General features: G+C 42.8%; 1 protein-coding gene across 4 annotated transcripts in view; it reads right to left on the reverse strand.

The window, feature by feature from the left end:
• Positions 1-10,640, reverse strand: part of FAM184A (family with sequence similarity 184 member A) — a 68,046-nt gene extending 57,406 nt beyond the window's left edge. For all 4 annotated transcript variants that reach the window (XR_011557418.1, XR_011557416.1, XR_011557417.1 and 1 more), the window contains exon 1: positions 9,339-10,640. Coding sequence is in view for 1 of the 4 variants with exons in the window: in XM_070733433.1 (XP_070589534.1) it covers positions 9,339-9,512 (174 nt within the window). In the remaining 3 variants the exon portion in view is untranslated. The remainder of the gene's footprint in view (positions 1-9,338) is intronic.
• Positions 10,641-22,750: the final 12,110 nt, after the last annotated feature.

A 22,750-nucleotide genomic window follows, 5' to 3' on the forward strand; every position in this document is an offset into this window, starting at 1 on the left:
TCCACTCACAAGAACACTTTTCTCTCTCATACAAACATAGCTGTTAGCCTTTCACAAGGCACTAAAGATTTGACTGTTCCCACAGCATTTGGATCTCGAGGTTAAGCAAATTCTGCTGGTTGACTAATTTTATTGGTGTTTTTCTTGTGTTTTAAACTTTACTTATTTATGGTCAATGACCAGCAAAGTAGTTACAACACTAAATAAAACATCTAAAAGCGAGTTCAACTAAAATGAAAGGAACAAAACCCTAAGGACCAGCCGGTTAAAAAGTTACATTAAGAAAATAAGCAAAATAAAACAAAACAAAACAAAATATATTGTAACAATAAATTTAAAGATTAAAAGAAGATTTTCATCTTTCTAAGATTTAGATATCTTAAGCTTTCTGAATGCACTAACTTCCAATAAATATTTCATAATGCTGCGACAGTGGGGATCCAATCTGACATCAGAACTCAACTACCTCTCTCTAATTAAAAACAATATTTTCAAGGAGTAGTTATAGATATATTAGCGTATAGAGTACCCAGCTACGCGTTGCTGTGGCCCAACCTTGCAGGTCTTGTAGTGCAACCGCCTGCTCAATTTTTTTTCAGAATAACAAGAGTTGGAAGGTACCTTGGTGGTGTTCTAGTCCAGTGTTTCCCAACCTTTTTTGAGCCGCGGCACATTATTCATATTTTCAAAATCCTGGGGAACACTGAATGGGGGGGTGGGGGGGTGGCTAAAGAAAAGTTTTGACAAAAAAAAATCTTCCTCCATTTCGCTCTATTTCTCCCTCACTCTTTCTCTCTCTTCCTTCCTTCCCTTCTTTCTCTCTCTCCATCCCTCTTTCTTTCTTCCTCTCTTTTTTGCTCTCTTTCTCTCTCCCTCCTTCCCTCCCTATATGTCTTTCTCTCTCCCTTGCTCTCTCTGCCTCTCTTGCTATCTCTCTTTCATTCTCTCTTTCTTTCTCTCTTTCTCTCTTTCTCTGTCTCTCTTTCTCTCTCTCTTGCTAGCTCTCTTTCTCTCTCTTTCTCTTTCTCTCTCTCTCTGCCTCTCTTGCTATGTCTCTCTTGCTCTGTCTCTCTTTCTCTCTCTTCCTTTCTTCTCTGCGGAGGCCGGCGAAGGTTTTTCTTATTTTAAATGTTCCGGGTGGCAGGGGGATGCGGAGCCCGCACGCACACACCCCCAACATTCCAAATTCTGCCTCAGCTGTGAGAAGAACGCCTGCCCCGCCTGTCCTGCAGCCCTTTCGCTGACAGCCTGGGACAAAAGCGCTCCGTGAAGGGACTGCAAGAGGGGCCGGGCGGGCATTAGCAGCCGGATGAGGACGAGAAGCCGCTGCAGCCACCCCCAATCCCCCCCCTTCCCTGGGTGCCTTCCAAAGGCCCCTGGAAAAAGGCAGGAGGTAGCAACAAGGCGCGAGGACAAGCAGGCAGCTTGGCGGAGGGGAAGCGCTGAGGGGCTCTCCTCCTTCCCCACCCCCGCGCTTCTCTCCCGCCCTGGCTTTTGCTTCGCCCGCAGATTTCCCCGCAGTTCAAAAGGAGGCAAGAGGTGGCCTGGATGAAATTGCGGGGAAATCATGGGGCGAAGCGAAAGCCAGGGCGGGAGAGAAGCGCGGCGGTGGGGAAGGAGGAGAGCCCCTCAGCGCTTCCCCTCTGCCAAGCTGCCTGCTTGTCCTCGCGCCTCGTTGCTACCTCATGCTGCTCCCACCATGGCTGCGTGCGGTTCCGGTGCCCCTGGCTGAAGGTCGTCCTGTGGCTGGTCTTTGGCTTTACGGTTGCTTTCTGGTTCCCTCTCCTCCCTCCGCCTGTGTCTACCGCCAGCGCCTCATTCCTCGGAGCTGCCGCTTCCTTCCAGGCAGCCCAGCCACGCTGCCGTAGAAAGTGCAGAGGTTATTGCCGCCACCTCTGCCTCCACTCAGGGAGCCACCGTGATTGAGCTGAGGGAGAGGAAAAGTCTTCGGAGAGGGGCGGCATACAAATCCAAATAATAAATAAATAAAATAAATAAAAGGCGCGGTGACCACAGTGGCTCCCTGAGTGGAGGCAGAAGCGGTGGCAATAACCTCTGTGCTTTCTACGGCAGCGTGGCTGAGCTGGACGGAGGGAAGCGGCAGTTCCCAATCGAGGAACCCACGGCAACGGGCAACGGCTTGGTGGGAGGCGACGGCGGGAGACACAGGCGGTGGGAGGAGAGGGAATCAGGAAGCGACTGTGAAGCCCAAGACCATCCACAGGATGACACTCAGGCAGGGGCGCCGGCAGCGCCCCGCCCAGCTTGAGCTTCTCGCGGCACACCTGGCCATGTCTCGCGGCACACTACTGTGCCGCGGCACACCGGTTGGGAAACGCTGTTCTAGTCCAATCCCCTGCTCAACTTATGTTTGCCAGCCCAAAAGTGACCCGATCCACCCACCCAGTCCTCTTTTACCACGCAACCAACCCAGCGCGAAAATCTGCAAGGATATGGTGGATGGCAGGCAGAAGCGAACCTCTTTCCTTCCCCGGGATGGATACAAGGCAGCTTTCCTTCCTGCTAGGTGGCTTTGAACGCTGGGCCCACCACATGGGTTCTGTAGTCCCCAGCCACCTGCTTGCTACGTGAAAGGTGCATGGTTGAACTAAGTATTGGAATAAGACGAATCCTTTAACCATCACTTTCAATGTGCATCTAAACAGACCATTCTCATTGTTTGAAATTATCACCAGTCAATCAAAACACGCGTCCTATGTTTGTAACCAGTCTCGATGCCAAGCAACTCCCAGTTTCTCCATATAAATGGACTATTCTCATTGGTTCAAATTATCATCAGTGCTTCCTATCTTTTTCACAAGCCAATGGAAATGAGGTCCCTATGTTTTCCATCAGTCAATCAAAACGTGGCTACTATATTTTTCCCCAGTGTGTGACATCTATCTATATATCTATATCTATATCTTATATTGGTATATAAAAAGACCTGTAATCGAATGCAACACTGTGTCAAAATTTCAAATCAATCGGTGAAGAACCTTCGGAGATTTGAGGTCATGAACAAACAGATAGGTACTCATAAAAGGAATGGTGCCATTTATACATTTACTCATGGATTGATCACTTCACTATTGGATTATTGCAATGCGCTCTACATGGGGTTGCTCTCGAAGACTACACAGAAACTACAGATGGTTCAAAGAGATTCAAATAATAAGGGTTGGGGGGCACTTGCTTGTGGGGATTTATCACTATTTATGTGTGAGTTGCATAGTTGCCAGTTGGTGTCTGAGTGCAAATGAAGGTGCTGGTTATTATCTATAAAACCTTGTATGGCATAGGGCAGTGATAGTGAACCTTTTTTTGCTTGGGTGCCAAAAGGATGTATGTGTGGGCAATAGCACATGTGTGCATGCCCACATCCATAATGTAATGCCCTCTCCCCTGCATGCCCACACAACCCTCCTGTGCTCCCCCCGCACATGCACACAGGGTTCATTGAAGCCTCTAGAGTCTGTGGATGGCGAAAAACGGATTCCAGATGATTTTCAACCTTGTGGAGGGTGAGGGGAGAGATCGTTTTTGCCTTCCCCAAGCGTCAGGAAAGCCTCTGGAGCCTGGGGATGGTGACAAACAGACTCAATGACCCATGTTGAAGTTCAAAAGCCTTACATGCCCTCAAAATGGCTCCATGTGCCACCTATGGCACGCATGCCATAGGTTTGCCCTCATGGGCATAGAATCTAGACAATGGGAGACCGCTTGTCATGCCATCCTAGTACTGTACTACATTCCAGCAGATTCAGTGCTCTTCTAAATATTTCCATCTTGTGGGATCTAGGAAGTGAGTCTTATCTTATATGTTGCAGCCTCCTCCCTCTGAAATAGATCCCCTCAGAGAGGTTGGTGACATATCTCTTAGGATTCCAAAATACTTAAAAAACTGGCTTTGGTATTATTTGTATAATGGCCCCTATTGGCTTTATGGATTTTATTGTTAGAGCATTTGAATCTGGGCTGCCTATTGATTTAATATTTTTAGTTTTAATGTGCCTTTTTTAGTTTTGTGGACCACACACAGTTGGGCGGCCAATACATTTAAAGTTCATTGTTGCCATGTGGCAATTTCTCTCATGAAATGGCTTTTATTCCCCGTTGTAAATTGGAACATTCCCTTTCAATCTTGGACATTTGTTATGCAGATTATTGTTTATCATTTTGGTTTTAACTTTTTGTATGCCTACCAGTCATTGCTATGAGATTGGCAGCCATCTTCTATAAATCATTCAAATAAAGGAGTAAAGTATAAACAAAATTTGATTTCTTTATCTGCAACCTCAATTAATATGTAGGTGGGATGTTTAACTTTTTTTTCTAGCAGGTAATCAGTTGCCTTATAACAGACTTTTAAAATTTTGCACCAGTAGTTGCCAAGTATTTCCTTCCTGCCTAAGCTATACTGCTTCAATAATAAATAGACTACTGTATTTGGATGCCAGCCAGGTCAGTATTATACCTGCACATGCTCTTCTGTCTCCAAATCTGATGTCATGAAAAGTCATGAGAGTAGAGATACTATATCTGGGCTGTAAAAATCCAGACAACCAAAAGATGGTAGCAAAGATAAAAGAAAGTTTCAATTAACAGCTGCCATCTAATGGCTACTCAGATTTCTTGCACTCCAGAAACTGTTACTATTTTTTGGTGATGGTATAGAGTGCTCTCGAGTCGTTTTATCTCTCCTCATGACTTTCTGGACTAATCTCTGCAGTTGGCAAGACTTTTTGGAAGTGTTCTGCCATTGCACCCTTTCAAGAACTCAGTTAGAATGACTGGCCCAAAGTCACCCAGCTGGCTTCGTGCCTAAGGCAGGGCTAGAACTCAGACTCTCCTAGTTTCTAACCTGACATCTTAACTACTATACCAAACTGTCTATAATATCCTATATAGTAGAGGGAACAAAACACAACAGGAAAAATAAGAGTAAACCGAGAGAAGGGTTGAAATAGACAAAAATATCTAGACTGGTTAGCAGTTCTGTCATCTCATCATTTTATGAAGGATTCTGGATTGTTTTTATACAAGCTATGCCACCTAAACTGGATTAAAGATACATTATCATTAGTGAAGTTCTGCAGCTTCTTCTGTTTTCCTGTTCCTAGAAGATAGCTTAACCTTATCTCAGGCAATGTAGCATAAAGTAAACCAAATGACTACCTAAACTGTTTCCCTGCAGCATCTGGTGATAGTATAAAGATAATTAGACAGAATTCAATTAGAATATGTGCTGTCTAATGGTGCTACACAGTATGCACAGGGCTAGCCTAGCACAGGCTCCTTTATCAAATTCAGGAGAATAAATGAAATAAATTTGAAGTGCCAAAAACTCAGTTTCCAGTATTGGAATGGTTTTATTGTATGACCAAGCTTTTAAAGGTAAATTTTAATAAGCAATCATTTATAGATAATGGATAGTCTTTGATTTAACAATCATTTGTTTAGTGACAATTCAAAGTTACAACAGCACTGAAAAAAGTGACTTATGAATATTTTTCTCACTTGCAACTGTTACAGCATCCCCATGGTCACATGATTAAAAGTTGGAAGCATGTAACAGTATGTATTTAGAATGATTGTAGTATCTTGGTGTCATGTGATGACTTTTTGCGATCTTCTGACTAGCAAGGTCAACAGGGAAGTCAAATTCATTTAATCATGTTACTAACTTAACTGCAGTGATTCATTTAACAACTGTGGCAAGAAAGGCGAAAAGTGACCCATTAGATCCCAGAGTCAGCTTTCTCCAGGTCCCGTCAATTAGACAATGTCGTTTGGAGGGGCCTAGGTGAAGAGCCTTCTCTGTGGGGGGTCCAGCCCTCTGGAATCAGTTCTCCTCAGAGATTCGCACTGCCCTTGCCCTCCTCGCCTTCCAAAAGAGTCTCAAGACTGATCTATGCCACTAGGCCGACGAATGTGTTGCGATAAGTCAATAGAATGGGAATGAGTGTCTTTTTATGGTTTTGGGGTTTTTTTTAGACTATTAATTTAAATTAATTGGATTTAGGACGCTATATATTATTCCGTTATATGTTGTAAGCCGCCCTGAGTCCTCGGAGAGGGGTGGCATTGAAGTCCAATAAATAAATAAACAAATAAATGAAATGGGACCAAATTCATTTACTGTATTTTTCGAACTATAAGATGCACTCTATCCCTCTCCTAAAAGATGGTGGAAATGTTGGTGCGTCTTATACACTGAACACAGCCATTTTTGGCTTCCCTAAGCCCCACCCCATGCAAAAACAGCTGCACAGAGGCATTAGAAGGTCTGCAGAATGCTTCTAGGGTCTGGGTGCACAGAGGGTTTGGGAGGGCTGCAGAGTACTCTGGATGGAAGGCAAAAATGCTGTTTTTGAAAAAAAAAAGAAGCCCCAGGCAAAATGGGCAAAAAAGGAGCCCACTTTTCACAAAAACAGGGAGCACAGAGAATTTGGGAGGTCTGTAGAGTGCCCCTGGGGCCTGGGGGAAGGCAAAAACCTTTTCTTCTCACTTACCTCTTCAAAATTTTGGTGCATCTTATACTCTGGTGCATTTTACAATCTGAAAAATACAGTAACAACTATCTTACTTAGAAATGGAAATTTTTAGAAATGGAAATTTTGGGCACAATTATGACCGTAAGTCGAGGATTACCTGTAGTCATTGACTTACATTAAGCCACCTAATGACCATTCAAAGTTAGGACCTACTTGAAAAAGGGAACTTGCAATTTGGATGTGAGGTTCTGACAGCTGGATGCTCCCACAACGAATTTATAAGTGTTTTGCTTAAAAGTAGCACTCACTTTTCGGCAAAATTGTGTCCATAGTGAGCACCAAGTTCATTTAACAGCATGTTAATTATTTAATGACTGCGGCATTCACACTTTCATTTGCTTAACCTCTGCCGCAAAAAAATCATAAAATCAGGTTGATCATATGATCAATCAGTTTTATGACTGTCAATACTTTCAGCAGTAATGGTTAGGCTCCATTATGTCATAACTTCAGATATATCTGTCTTAGTGGTTTTAAAAAATGATATGGCATATCAGTTTCTCCTCATCATACATTCAATATATTTTGCATTCTAACAACCATTTTAAAAAGTTGCTCAATAATTTCCACATTATATAGAGTTCAAAAAGTGAAGTTCATATTATATAGACCCTATGATATATTACATCTGAATATAGCAAGAGTAATCTCATCCAGTATTCAATATGAAACCAGAGCTGGTCAGCTGCTTTGGATAAATATTTATGTAGGATTTAAAAGTATTCTTCATCCACTCTTAGTCCTAGAAGTTGCATTTGGAGCCATATTATTTTTGAATCTGACATTTCATGTACATTTACAAAGGGTTTGGTTGCCTCTTTAAAATGTAAAATACAATTGTGAATGGTACTATGTTTGCATTAAGAGTATAAATAAATCCAGTGAAATCCAATAGTTAACCAAGAAAGAAAATTCAGAGCAATTATCTGTCACTCAAATAAACACAGGGCATTTCCTTTGCCAACAAACATTAAAATCATATTTATAAAATTGATTCAACCATATAAATCATGATTAACTCTTTCTTTAAATACAGCTGTCCCACATTAACAGTGTTAATTCATAAATGCTTCATAAAAATAATGCTGAAGTAACATACCAAGCTTGCCATAAAGTGAGCAATATTTGTATTCCTCAGGTTTCTGGAATCTAGGGCCTCCAGATGTGTTGGGAATTAAACATATGGTTGAATTATTTATTGATTATAGCAGCTGTAGAAACGAGGTTTGAGGAGGATATGTACATTAGTTGAGGTTGATTAATATACATTTTAATTTTGCCAAGCCTATAAAACTATGGTTGGTTTGTAAAAACAATTTCTCCAACACGGACTGCATTGGCTGCCGATTGGTTTCCGGATGCAACTCAAAGTGTTGGTTATGACTTATAAAGCCCTACATGGCATCGGACCAGATTACCTCCAGGACCGCCTTCTGCCACATGAGCCCCAGTGACGAGTTAGGTTCCACAAAGTCAGCCTTCTCCAGGTCCTGTCAACTAGACAATGTCGTTTGGTGGGACTTAAGGGAAGAGCCTTCTCCGTGGGGACCTTGGCCCTCTGGAATCAGTTCCCCCCAGAGATTTGCACTGCCCCCACCCTCCTCACCTTTGTAAAAGTTTAAAGACCTATCTGTGGCGCCAAGCTTGGGGCCATTAGACCCTAGCCCCCTGGCCGACAAGTATAGTATGTCTTTCTCTGTGAATGGGAATAAATGATTTTAAATGTTATTAGAGTTTTTAAAGTTTTTTAGCTACAGTAATTGGAACTTTTAGATATATATATTGTATATTGTTTTGATATGTTGTGAGCCGTCCCGAGTCCTCAGACAGGGGCAGCATACAAAAATCAATCAATCAATCAATCAATCAATATTCTTTTAAAATATTCTTGTGAACTGTCAAGGCATTTCTATATTATTATATGCTGTCTCCTATAATGTGTACAGGAAATAAATGCGTAAAATACATCTTGCATTTATAACTAGGGATAGGATTGCTGGAATATATTGCTTGCAATCCTCTGATGACACTTGTTCTAAATTGTCTCTAAATGACTAGCTATATGAACTTCTATCAGGATGAATGCCTTTCTGTAGTAGGTTATGATTATGAAACATTCCCTAAAGAGAACTTGGTAATTCCTTTCTAAAGGCAAACCTATTTATTTTCATATTTGAAAACTGCCAAGATTTGCATGAATAGCAGTCTGAAACAAATCAATAGTTGTTAAGCATTATGAGGCTCAACTAGAAAATTCTTGAAAAACAAGATATGACAGGATAAACAAGTTATTGAAAATGAAAGCATATTTAGATGCCAATATAAAAGCAACAATAAAAATATATGCAATTATGCACCATTAGCGATCAGGCATACAAACATACTATCCATTTATATATTTTGTCAAATATCACTACCTTCAGTCGAGTTTATCCACTGTGAATAAATCTTAGATTGCAACTTTCATTCCCTCCTCCTAATCAGAGGCCATCATATATTGAATTGAGAGGGGGGAAAATAAGAATCACAGAGAAGAACATGCCTCCTACCAGGATCCACTGATAAATAACGGAACAGTCACCATGCAATAAACCTGTTAATTTTGCGCATGTGAAAGATTCAGATGTTCAATCCAATGGTAATTATTCTCTTTTAACCTACAGAGAGTTTGAAATGCAGTGTTTCAAAATACAAAAACAAACGGTATGAGGTGGAGTGAGCAAAAAGAAACATTGAACAGGAAAAGCCTTGGGAGGATTGGGGGAGGGGGGGCTCTCCCACCTTGGTCAGCTGAGCTATTTTCTTGCTCATTTTGAGATGGAGATCCTGGTTGTATTCCATGCCGAAAAGGGAGGACATCACCGAGGAAGAAGAGCTGGTGTTGAATTTCCCAGCGCCGGCGGAAGAACCGCTGCTGTAATAGTGCTGCTGCCAGCTCATCCCTGGTGTCGCCATCTTCCACACAGCAAAGAGACCCCCGTTAACTAGGCACCGGAGGGGGATGGGGGGAGAGGAGAGCGAGGATGAAAGGCAAACGTGGGGAAAGGGGAGGGAGGATACTGGCACACTAGCGCTTTGGGCAAGAAAGGGAAGGGCCCGGAACGAAAGCGGGGCGGTGAAAATACCTCCTCATCCCCTCCCTCTCTCCCCCCCTTTTTAGGGGCGCGAGAGTGCGCGCGCGCTCACATTCCACACACAGAAAACCAGCCCCTTTGCCCTCACTGTCTTCTCTTTCAGGCCCAAGTGGTCATTTTTAGCCTCTTTTTCTCCGTATCTCTTATTCGGCTGAGAGAAGACCCAAAAAAAAGGGGGGGGGGGGGCACAAAAAACAACAAGGGGTCTAACAGCCTCTCCTCACCCGTTTGGTCCGAGACGGGTATTTGGAGAGAGCGAGAGCGCGCAAAATCTCCCTCCCTCTCAAAAAAACCTGAGCTTCCGTTTAACGGATGTATTAAAAACAGACCCCTCCCATCCCCCTGGAAGCTCCAGCAGTCCGTATCCTTTCGCCCCTCGAGAGATGGAAGGGGGGGAAGACGAGGTGGGGGGGGAAGGAAAGGTGGTTCCCCGTTCTTCCTTCACCGGAGCATCGCTCGCTCTCCTCGGGACCCACTTCGAACTCGCGCGGAAGGAGGAGGAGACCAGGAGGGGCGCTCCCTTCCTTCAGCCGGCCTGCGCTTCCAGGGCTCCTCCTTTCTTCTCGAAGCAAAAAGAAAGAAAAACGGAAGAGGGCCCCCCGCCGCGGCGACTGTTAAGTCACCCTCCGTTCCGCGCCTTGCGCTCCAGGCCGCCCGCCTGGAACCGACGGTTACCAGGGTCCCAACCAAACTGTTTACACCGTGCGCGCGGGCGACGTCATTTCCGACTCTGCCGGCCTCCCGGTGTCCGCCCCTTTTCAGAACCTCGGAAAGAGGCTTTAAAAAAAAAAAATGACCCGCTCGCGGGGACGAAGCGCTTCGTGCGCCCGCCCGTTGTGGATACATCCGAGCTAAGGGTGGGGTCGGCGGGAAGGGGAAAGAACAGGAATCCCTCTGGGTCTTCTATGGATGTCACTCTGTGGACTCTGCCGCTCCCTCCCCTCCTCCCGGCGTCGTGCCTGAGAGCAGCCAGCTTTGTTTCCTGGGCTGCAATCAACAGTGACAGGTGTATAACAGTGTTGCTAGGCCGAGACTACTCTGGTCTCCGGGCAAACAGTAGTGGCCAAGAAAGATAATATCTCTCTTTCCACCCTTTGGAAGAGGAGAACTACACACCCTTCTCAGGCATGAGGAGGAAGGGCTCTGTGCTAGGTTGTGCAAATCCTCCGAAGAGTTGTAACATGAAAGCACCTGCGTTTGAATAAAAGTTGGAACAAAGGACAACTTTATTTGCCCTTTGCAACTTTATAGCAATAGCATTTAGATTTATATACCGCCTCATAGTGCTTTTACAGTCCTCTAAGCGGTTTACAGAATCAGCATCTTGCCCCCCAACAGTCTGGGTCCTCTTTTTACCCACTTTGGAAGGATGGAAGGCTGAGTCAACCTTGAGCCGGTGGTGAGATTTGAACTGCTGATATACAGCAAGCAATTAGATGAAGGAGCCTGCAGTGCTGCACGCTAACTGCTGTGCCGGCTTGTCCAGCTCAACACTGATTTTGGGGGGCATGCTGATTTTTCTTTAAAAAGGGATGCTTTTTTAAAGGGATGCCTAAGGGAAAAGATAAATAGTAAACATGAACATGTGAACGACATGCTATGCTCCAGATTGGCATGGGCTAACTAGTTTCAGAATTTGGAGAAAAAAATAGGTCAGAGATTGTTTCAAAGCTTGCAGGATTGAGGCAGTCACTGAATCTCCAGGGGGTTGCTACTCTAAAGGCAGGCACTGCGGCAGAGAAGGTGCACTTCCTAATTCCATCAAATGACATTGCTTAATGGATGGGACACAAGGCAACCTTGCTATGTCAGATCTTATGAGCCTGGCAGAAATGACGGGACTGAAGCATTCCAAGGCACAGAGCTTGTATATAAAGGAAAGGCTTTATAGCTCATAAAGTCTATGGACTTGAATTGTATGTGGAAGCTCACTGATGGCCAGTACACTTCACACAGCAGAAATGTTACCTGACTGTACTGAGGTAAATCCACAATTGCTCATACCTTTGCATTCTGGATCAGCTGTAGCTGTAAACTGACCAAGATCTGAGAGATCATGTGACTCCTGTCCAAGAAAGAACATGTTTAGCATACCAGATGAATTTGTGAGAAAACTCTTACAGCTAAATTGCCACCTGCTCTTTACCTGCAAGAGGTAATGGATTGTAGCTATGAAGGGGAAACCATTGTGACTACAGTGAAGAGGCAGTTTTCCAGGAAGGAGGGAGCACATTCCAAGGAGGTGGATGAGACAAGAGACAAGACAATCCACAGCTGGATTGGAGACAGCAGAAGAGATTTAGGATAGCCACCTCCTAGAGCAGTGATGGTGAACCTTTTTTCCCTCAGGTGCCGAAAGAGGGTGTGCACCTGCTATCGCACATGCACAAGTGCCCACACCCATAATTCAATGCCTGGGGAGGACAAAAACAGCTCCCCCCCCCGGAGGTCCTCTGGAGACTGGAAACGGCCTGTTTCCCAACTTCTGGTGGGCCCAATAGGCTCATGTTTCATCCTTCCCAGGTTCCAAAGGCTTCTCTGGAGCTGAAGGAGGGTAAACACGCCCTCCCCCATCCTCCCTGGAGGCTCTCTAGAATCCACAAATGCCCTCCCAGAGTCTCTGTGTGAGCCAAAAGTCAGCTGGTTGACACATACATGCATGTTGGAGCTGAGCTAGGAGGACAGCTTGCGTGCCAGCAGATATAGCTCCGTGTGCCACCTGTGGTACCTGTGCTATAGGTTCACCATCACTGTCCTAGAGTCTCCCAGGATATGACTGTCAGGGTTTGAGTAGTATAGATTTAGTCTGACAAGATTCTGTTTATATAATGTAAACAAATTAAGAACTAGATTGTTCTGAGTTGTTCTTGGGCTGGGTGGACCAAGGAGGACTCTGAAATAGCAATAGCATTTAGACTTATATACCACTTCGCAGTGCTTTACAGTCCTCTCTAAGCTGTTTACATAGTCAGCACATTCCCCCAGCAATCTGGGTTTTTATTTTACCGACTTTGGAAGGATGGAAGACTGAGTCAACCTTGAGCCTGGTAAGATTCGAACTACCAAATTCTAGGCAGATGGCAGTCAGCCTTCAGTATTCATTCTAACTTGTTTCTTCACATAAGGAGTTGTACCACTTCATTGAAAATAATATTGTAGACAGAGAATCTGTAGTACCAGAAAAACCATGTATCCCTAGTACTGTAATCTTGTCAGAGTTAAATTTAAGCCAGCTTTTCCCAAACCAGATATGAAGAGCCTTCAAATATGGAACAAGATCTCAACAACATTACTGGGGTGACCAGATTTGAAATATTTGGTTAAGTATCAACAACATACTGATGCATGCAGTAGATGACATCCAGAATTCCCACAATGTTAATCGTCAGGGATGAGAGTGTCAAGTCTTAGGTACCTTGAAAAGTATAGTGTTTCCCCAAAAATAAGACCCTGTCTTATATTTTTTGAACCCTGAAATAAGCCCTTGGCCTTATTGCCTTATTGCCTGATTGGGCTTATTATCAGAGGATGTCTTACTTTGAGGGAAAGCAAGTAGGATGCTTGGCTGCATCGCTAGAGGTATAACAAGCAGGAAGAGAGAGATTGTGATCCCGCTATATATAGTGCTGGTGAGAGCACATTTGGAATACTGTGTTCAGTTCTGGAGACCTCACCTACAAAAAGATATTGACAAAATTGAACTGGTCCAAAGACGGGCTAAAAGAATGGTGCAAGGTCTTAAGCATAAAACGTATCAGGAAAGACTTAATGAACTCAATCTGTATAGTCTAGAAGACAGAAGGAAAAGAGGGGACATGATCGAAACATTTAAATATGACAAAGGGTTAAATAAATGTTTTTAATAGGAAAGTGAACACAAGAACAAGGGGACACAATCTGAAGTTAGTTGGGGGAAAGATCAAAAGCAACATGAGAAAATATTATTTTACTGAAAGAGTAGTAGATCCTTGGAACAAACTTCCAACAGACATGGTTGGTAAATTCACAGTAACTGAATTTAAACATGCCTGGGATAAACATATATCCATCCTAAGATAAAATACAAAAAATAAGGGCAGACTAAATACAAAATATAAGGGCAGACTAGATGGATCATGAGGTCTTTTTTTGCCATCAGTCTTCTATGTTTCTATGTTTCTAAGTAGGAGTTTTGGATTGGATTTCCTCCCTCCCCCCATCAATCAACACTGATCATAATGTAAAATGGAGGAAATCCATCACAATACTATGCCTTCTGCTCCAAAACCACATAGCTGGCCCAGGAGGATACCATGATTAAATGCAACTTAGAGATCCAGAAGAAACATCAATATTTTTGTCTCATTGTGCACGTAGAAACAACTGGGAACAAGTTTAGAAGCAGCATGAGAAATATATGTGACTGCTTTAACAAGGGGAACCCACGGGGGTAAAAGGTGCTACCGTTAGAGCCAGAATCTCTACAGCAAATGGCAAACCATGTGGCATGCTGTCATAATGCAAGCTTTGACTTTTTGTATTCATAACCCAATGTTACACACAAATACAGAAATTCAAACAAAAGTATGTTTTAATTAAAGACCATGGGATAATTACATTGAAGCACAAATTGAAGGCAAAGACATCCCTAAAAAAGCAGAGGTTACCTAGTCCTTCTTGATATACAGTATGTATACTCAACTTAGAGTAGTCATGTGAATGAGTATAGAAGATAGGTTATTTGAATTGGTAGATATAACTGCAGAGTATTTCATTGAATGTAGCTCATCATGTATCTTGTGAGGTCAGTGAGGCTACTAGAGCATGAATAAGTGGTGATGGGCAGAACTCCGAATGCAATGGGAGTTTTGAAAAAGCAAAAGAGAAATATTTCATAAATGTATGAAATACAGTTTTTCATTGAGTGTTATTGTTTTGAGAATCCTCAAACTGTTCCTGATTTCAAAAGTCTATGTTTGCCTTCTAGTATCTTTTCAGTATTCCTTAGCATTCCAAATTTTTTATGGCTCAGCTGACAATTTAGTTCCCCTGTGAGGATGTATTTGAGCTAAGGGCTTTTAGCTCGGTCTCAAAAATTCCCCTTCATAAGTTTGAATTAGATGGAAATTACAAGCTTCAGCAGTTACGGGTATACAAATGGCTGTAAAGAAAGCCTGGAGCAATCTTGAAGGCAAATGGAAAGCAGAAATAAGATTGGGGGAGGATGGATGGGCAGGGCAAAAATCCAAGATTTCTGTTTTATCAGTGTTAAGCCTGAAGATGAGTGATAGTTACAATAGGAGTTATAAGATTATAGAATTGCAAGGGCCATTTAGTCAATTGAATCCAACCCCCAGCTCCTTGCAAGAATATAAATTAAAATATTTATAACAAATGGTTATCCAGCTTTTGCCTTGGAACAGGGGTCCCCAACCGCCGGTCCGCAGACCAGTATCGGGCCGCAAGGCATGTTGCACCGGTCCGCGGAGTCAGCAGCTGCTGTGGAGTCGGCGAGTGCCAAGCTGTTTCCTGTCTCTTTCCCCTCGCGTTCACTCAGGACCGCCGTTTCCCTCGGGCTGAGAAAACCTTTACTTGCTTGCTTGCTTTCTTCCTTTCCTGTCTTTCTTCTCTTGTTGAAAGTGGTCTATTTCCTCCTTGCGAAGCCCTCGCAAAGCCCTTGCTCTGCCTGCAGCTCAAACGGAAAGGCTTTGGCATTGTGCAGCTCTTTTTTTGCTAGGCTCCCCCACCCTATTCCCGGGGTCCTGGGTGGGAGCGAAGCCAGTGGTGTGCATGTGACCATGAAATCCCCACCACCAGCTCCGGTAATTTTCTTTTGGAAGGATTCCTTGCTGCAAGAAAATTACCGGATCTGGTGGTGGGCACTCCAAGCAGGCAGCGATCACAAAAGAAGGTGACTGTGCTGGAATCCCAGCCAGAGCGGGCGGTGGCGGGGGGTGGGGTGTCCTCTGAATCTGCTGAAAGGCAAACGGCAGTCCCGAGTGAATGCGAGGGGAAAGAGACAGGAAACCGCCCCTTCCTACACTTCCTCCCTCTGTCACCTCGGTTCCCCCGCAAAATTAAAAAGGGGGGGAGGGAAGAGAGACAATGGAATGATAAACTATACCCTCATGCTTAATCCCGCCCAAAACCACACCCCTTTCTGCCCCCACTGGGCCATAGAAAAATTGTCTTGCTGAAACTGGTCCCTGGTGGAAAAAAGGTTGGGGACCACTGCCTTGGAAGAACAGAAGAAAACTGGGACAAACCAAGATAAAATCTTGGGCATGTGGAGAAGATCCAACTCCCAAAACACTGACAAGCAGCTATTAATCAGGAGTTTCTATCTGTCTTCCCTCTAATTGTTGGAAGATTCATCTAACATTGATCTCAGAGAATCCAGAACTCTGCACATAACATAAGCAAAAGATGATTGTTCTTCCTCTCCCTCTTCAGGAGAGAAATGTCCTATTTAATTTTCATTTCCAAGTGAGGTGATAAGGTGCAAAAGATGCTCCTTGTTAGCACATTAGCATTTGCATATGTATGAATGCTATAGCTGTTTTTTCCCCACCTTGCAGTGATAGAAAGTTTCAAAATGTTTGACTTACTTCATGATAGCAAGAATTGTGACCTCCCATCTCTCATGCTGCCTTCTGAATTTTGATTTCATCTTTGTTTCACTGAATCAAATGCAGGTAGTATTAATTAATTAATTAATTAATTAATTAATGCATTCATTCAAACATGTACAAGGTAGCAGGTATTGGTATATACATAAATATAAGCAAAGAAGATATAGGTAAATTCGAACAATTAGGATAGGGCAGTAAGCACAATGGTGCACTTATGCACACTCCTTGCAGACCTCTTAGGAATGTGGTGAGGTCGACTGTAGACAGTCTAAGGTTAAAGTTTTTGAGGTTTGGGGAAGAAATCAGAGAGTCAGGTAGTTCATTCCAGGCATTGACAATTCTGTTGCTGAAGTCGTATTTTCTGCAATCGAGTTTGGAGTGGTTTACAATTGCATATTTTAGTAATTATTTTTTCATCCATATCTGTTAAAATTTTATCAATTTCTTGTTGTTCATCTTGAAAGCCATTCTACTTTAGATTGTTTTTATATTTTGTTTGTATGCGTAGTTCTTTATTTGATTTTAACTTCCATTGTTTATCTAGTAATTCCTTATATTTAACTCTTTTATCTAAGTCTATGATGTTTAGATAAAACAATGCTTCATTGTTGAAATCCATCGTGGAATTTTTATATAGAAATATTGCTTAATTTTCCTGAAAATCTTAATTAATGCATCTTTTATTTGATGGTTTTGGAAATAATTGTGTATTTTATTCCTTCTCTCCCATACAAATGCATACCAGCCACATTATAAGTCATGTCCTTCAATTACTAATATTCTTTTGTTTTTTAATATTATCCTTTGTTTGACCCATATCGCTGTAGCTACCTGATAATACAGTTCCCAGTCTGGTAGGCCCAAACTCCCTTCCAGTCTAGAATCCTGGAAAAGTTTGCATTTTATGCTGGCCTTTTTCCCCTTGCCAAATGAATTTTAATGTTCTTTTATTTAATTCTTCAAAGAAATTTTTATTTAATTTTATTGGAATTATTTAGAATATGTATAAAACTTTGGGTAGGATATTCATTTTAATGGTGCCGATTCTTCCTACTAGGGAAAATTGTAATTTTGTCCAATTTTTGCTTTTTCTCCTCCAAGGAGACTTTCTATTGATCTTGGTTCTGAGGGTGAGGTCATTGATATGGTTACCTTTTTTCCTCCTATTTTGGTAACTGTGGACATTGTGCTTGTCATTTTAATGCTTTAAAAAAAAATCCACAGTACCATATATCTTCTAGTTCTTATTGTCCTGTCTTCTAATCTATCATCCTCCAGTGTTTCACAATATTTAGCCAAACCGATCTTCCTAAGTATAGTCTAAGTATAGTACTGTATAACCTTTGACACTTTTCAATTATCAATTTGCTCAATAATTCATACTTTTGGTAGTTTCATATATGTATATATGTATGCATGTATGCATGTTTGTATGTATGTATGTATGTATGTATGTATGTATGTATGTATAAAACATATTGTTTGCTGAATTGAAAATTAAAGTAGACTAGTATAGATCTATTTCAAGGTTGTTTTCTCTCATCACCTAGCGATGGGTGGGATTTGAACCTGTAGCCTTTCCTCTAGGCCAGAGGATCTCCTCCATTCAGCTTTGTACGTACACATACACATATACACAGACTCTACTTTTTGGAGTATAAGATGCACCTTTTATTCCCCCAAAAGAAGGTGGAAATGTCAGTGTGTCTTATACACCAAATATAGCCATTTTTGGCTTCCCAAACACTACCCCCACATCCTATTTTTCAAAACAAATTGGGCCATTTTCCCACAAAAATGGAGTAGACAGAGGTCTGGTAAGCCCACAGAAAACTCCCGGGGACTGGTGGAAGGCAAAAGTGCCTCCATTTTTGTGAAAACGGCAAAAAATGGCCCATTTTTTTTGCAAAAACAGGGGCATTTTTGCCATTCCCCCAGCACCCCAGCAATGTAAAATTCAAAACCTCACACCTCCAGAACAGCCATACAGGCTGCATTTTCTCGGTGCTGTTTACAAGAGAATGTTAGCTTTCAAATAGCATCTGAAATTAAATCAGAGTCCCTCTATTCCAACAGGAGCCACACTTCTTCCCTTGAAACCACCGAGACAACCCCTCTTTTTTTTGTTCCCTCCAGGATCCGATCTGCCTCTAGGGGCTTCCAAAATACAAAGAAATCACCTGAAACAAGAGATTAGATTAGATTAGATTTATTGGATTTATATGCTGCCCCTCTCCGAAAACTCGGGGCGGCTCACAACAAGATAAAAACAATACATAATAACAAATCCAATACCCACCAATCCAATTACAATTTTAAGCTAAAAATTCATAAAAACAACCCCAGGATATTAAAACACGCATACAATCAATCTAACACCAAAACAACATGGGCAAGGGGGAGATGTTTCAGTTTCCCCATGCCTGACGGCAGAGGTGGGTTTTAAGGAGTTTGCGAAAGGCAAGGAGGGTGGGGGCAATCTTAATCTCAGGGGGGAGCTGGTTCCAGAGGGTCAGAGCCGCCACAGAGAAGGCTCTTCCCCTGGGTCCCACCAGACGACATTGTTTAGTCGACGGGACCCGGAGAAGGAGCTCCACTTGTTCCAGCCACCACAGCATGATGTCACTTCCAGAAGTCCCTGCCTCAGATGTTCTTTATGCTATATTCCCTGTAAATTACTTATTATTTGATTGTGCTGTATACCATTCGTCCAAATATTGAATACATATTTATTAAACATTAATTATAACTTGCATTTTGGACTTAAGAATATGTTCTATCCCAACAGAATACGCAACCTATTTCTACAACTTACAGTGTTCATTGGCACTGTGGAAGATCCTAGCTTGTAACAGTGAAAAATATGAATGTCTCTCACCACTGTATTAAAAAAACCACCCTTTATCTAAAGGTCAGTGTGTAGCTATTATTGCTACAAGTTGTAAAAGAAAATAACAAGTGTGCTTCATTTTGTTATGGCAGTTTGAGGTTGGTATCACACAGTAAGTATAATTCAGGGCTGTTTTGCATTTTACTTATTTCAATGGAAGAACTACCGTAGTTAAAATTATGAAATTTAAATATATTTATTTTACACATTTGAAACTTTGTACAGAGGCTGTGAAATAGGAAAATTACAGGTTGGAATTATTTGGGGTAAGGAATTAAAATAAAGCTAATAATAATGAGCCGGGGTGGCACAGCAGGTAGAGTGCTGTACTGCAGGCCACTGAAGCTGACTGTAGATCTGAAGGCCAGCAGTTCAAATCTCATCACCGACTCAAGGTTGACTCAGCCTTCCATCCTTCTGAGGTGGGTAAAATGAGGACCCGGATTGTGGGGGCAATAGGCTGGCTCTGTTAAAAAGTGATATTGCTAACATGTTGTAAGCCACCCTGAGTCTAAGGAGAAGGGCGGCATTAAAATTGAATAGATAGATAGATAGATAGATAGATAGATAGATAGATAGATAGAATAAATAAATAATAGAAGTAGCACTTAGACTTATATACCACTTCATAGTGCTTTTACTGCCCCATCCAAGAGGTTTACAAGGTCAGCATATCGCCTCCAACAATCTGGGTCCTAATTTTACCTCAGAAGGATGGAAGGCTGAGTCAACCGTGAATGTTACCATAATTAGATAGGATATGACAAATTGGACATAACACCTTAAAAGTGATAATGGAGACTTAGAAAAGAAAGAGGAAAGCACAAATAAAATCAGCTGAAGTCTGGAAAATATTAGTATGGCAAAACAGTATAATATTTGGGATAAGGCGATAGATGACTGTTATACATGATGAAGAGAAAATAGAGCCAAGTTTCTCTTGCACATATTAGTTCTGCTAAGGTGAAATTGTTTAGAGAGAAGCAGCCACTCCTCGCCTTTCTGTCACATTGTAAATGATACTAAACAGAAAATTCCCACAGGTACAATATGATTATCTAGACAAAGACTCTTTTACTATACCTGATGTCTTCTGTGTGGGACAAAACTTTGCATCTGATAGAGGAAGCCTGTGCAGCCTTCTTGTATCATGGCATTGGACCAGAATATCTCCGGGACCACCTTCTGCCGCACGAATCCCAGCGACTGGTTAGGTCCCACAGAGTTGGCCTTCTCCAGGTCCCGTCGACTAAACAATGTCATTTGGTGGGACCCAGGGGAAGAGCCTTCTCTGTGGCGGCCCCGGCCCTCTGGAACCAACTCCCCCCAGAGATCAGAATTTCCCCCACCCTCCTTGCCTTTTGTAAACTTCTCAAAACCCACCTCTGCCGTCAGGCATGGGGGAATTGAAATATCTTCCCCAGGCCTATATAATTTATGTATGGTGTGTTGTGTACATGTTTTTTAAATTATGGGTTTTTAAGTTCGTATTATTAGATTTATATTGTACATTGTTTCTATCACTGCTGTGAGCCGCCCCGAGTCTGCGGACAGGGGCGGCATACAAATTAAATAAATAAATAAACAAATAATAAATAAATAATAAATAAATAAATAAATAAATAAAAATAAAATAAAATAAAATAAAATAAAATAAAATAAAATAAATAAATAAATAAATAAATAAAGGCTTCCAAATACCAACAGTAAAAGTGAAGATTGCTTCTAGCAAGATTTGAAGAACAGAGGAGATGTTCAATTCTCCCCCTACATTGAATTCAACTGAATAGAAGTCATAGTACTAAAATTCAGAGCGTCCGATGGGGGTGAATGATGGCAAATTGGAAGAGAAAAAGCAAAGTACAGTGGAACCTCGACATACGAGCAGCTCTACTTACGAGCTACTCGAGATAAGAGCTGGGAGGGGAGCGACATTTTTGTTCGCCTCCCGAGCTCACATTCGGGATACGAGCGCCAAGGAGCTGTCTCCTGAAGCCGAAAGCTAACTTCCGCGTTCGGCTTCAGGAGACAGCTCCTTGGCGCTCGTATCCCGCGTGTTTTAAAAGGTTGCAGCCGGCCTGGGGGGCCGGGGGTGTGCTGGCAAGCCCCCAGGCCGGCTGCAACCTTTTAAAACGCGCGCGCCGCTTCGCAGCTGTCTCCTGAAGCCGGAACGCTAACTTCCGCGTTTGGCTTCAGGAGACAGCTGCAAAGCGGCGCGCGTGTTTTAAAACGTGGCAGCCGGCCTGGGGGGCTCGGGGGCTTCCCCCCGAGCCCCCCAGGCTGGCTGTGACGTTTTAAAACACGTGCGCCGCTTTGCAGCTGTCTTCTGAAGCTGGAACGCTAACTTCCGCGTTCGGCTTCAGGAGACAGCTGCAAAGCGGCGCGCGTGTTTTAAAATGTCACAGCCGGCCTGGGGGGCTCGGGGGGAAGCCCCCGAGCCCCCCAGGTCGGCTGCCACGTTTTAAAACACGCGCGCCGCTTTGCAGCTGTCTTCTGAAGCCGAACGCGGAAGTTAGCGTTCCGGCTTCAGGAGACAGCTGCAAAGCGGCGCGCGTGTTTTAAAATGTCACAGCCGGCCTGGGGGGCTCGGGGGGAAGCCCCCGAGCCCCCCAGGCCGGCTGCCACGTTTTAAAACATGCACGCCGCTTCGCAGCTGTCTCTGAACGCTAACTTCCGCGTTCGGCGGCAGCGGTTTTTTTTGTTGTTGCACGGATTAATTGACTTTACATTGTTTCCTATGGGAAACAATGTTTCGTCATACGAGCGTTCTGATTTACGAGCCTCCTTCCGGAACCAATTAGTCTCGTAAGTCGGGGTTCTACTGTACTGTATTTCACATTGCAATGTTAGTCTAGAAAAAAGATGTTTAATTAAGAATTAAACATAATTAATGAAGGAATTTGTTATTGAAGAAAGTTAGTACCCACCCTCCTCCTAGAAGAATAAAATATTTTGAGGAATATTAAAAAAGGCAGAATATTATTATTTCCCTGGATGAGAAAAGGAGAAACATGCTTTTAAAGACAAAGAGCATTTCCCTGCCCCCAGCAGATATTTGGTGCCCATTGAGAAAGACTGGGCCAGCCTATCTATAAGACACCAGCTCCAGGGTAATGGGATTAAGACATGACCCTCCAGGACGTAATAGGGTTGTCTTTCAGTAGAGGTTATTACATAGCACAACCAAGTCCCTATGTTACATCAACCCAAGGTTCAACCAAATGTGACTTCAAGACAAACATGACCCCACATGGCCCCATGAGAGTCTGACAGCAACCAGTAGAATATATTTTTTGCACAGGAACAGGAAAGTCAAGGGCAAGAGGGTATAAATACCTCTCACTCTCCACTCCATGTGTTCAGCTACCCAGAATCACATGTGCTTGGTGGTTCTGCTTCACTATTAAACCAAAGGTCATCTGAAAGTACAACTAATGTGCTCCTGGTACTGAACCCTGGCCTGAACCCAGACTGGAAAGGATCTAGATCAGTGATGGCTAATCTTTTTATCCTCGGGTGCCAAAAGAGCATGCACGAGTGCACACACCCATGATCCAA

Source organism: Erythrolamprus reginae, chromosome 1, assembly GCF_031021105.1.
Source record: "Erythrolamprus reginae isolate rEryReg1 chromosome 1, rEryReg1.hap1, whole genome shotgun sequence".
Classification (NCBI taxonomy): Eukaryota; Metazoa; Chordata; class Lepidosauria; order Squamata; family Dipsadidae; genus Erythrolamprus; species Erythrolamprus reginae.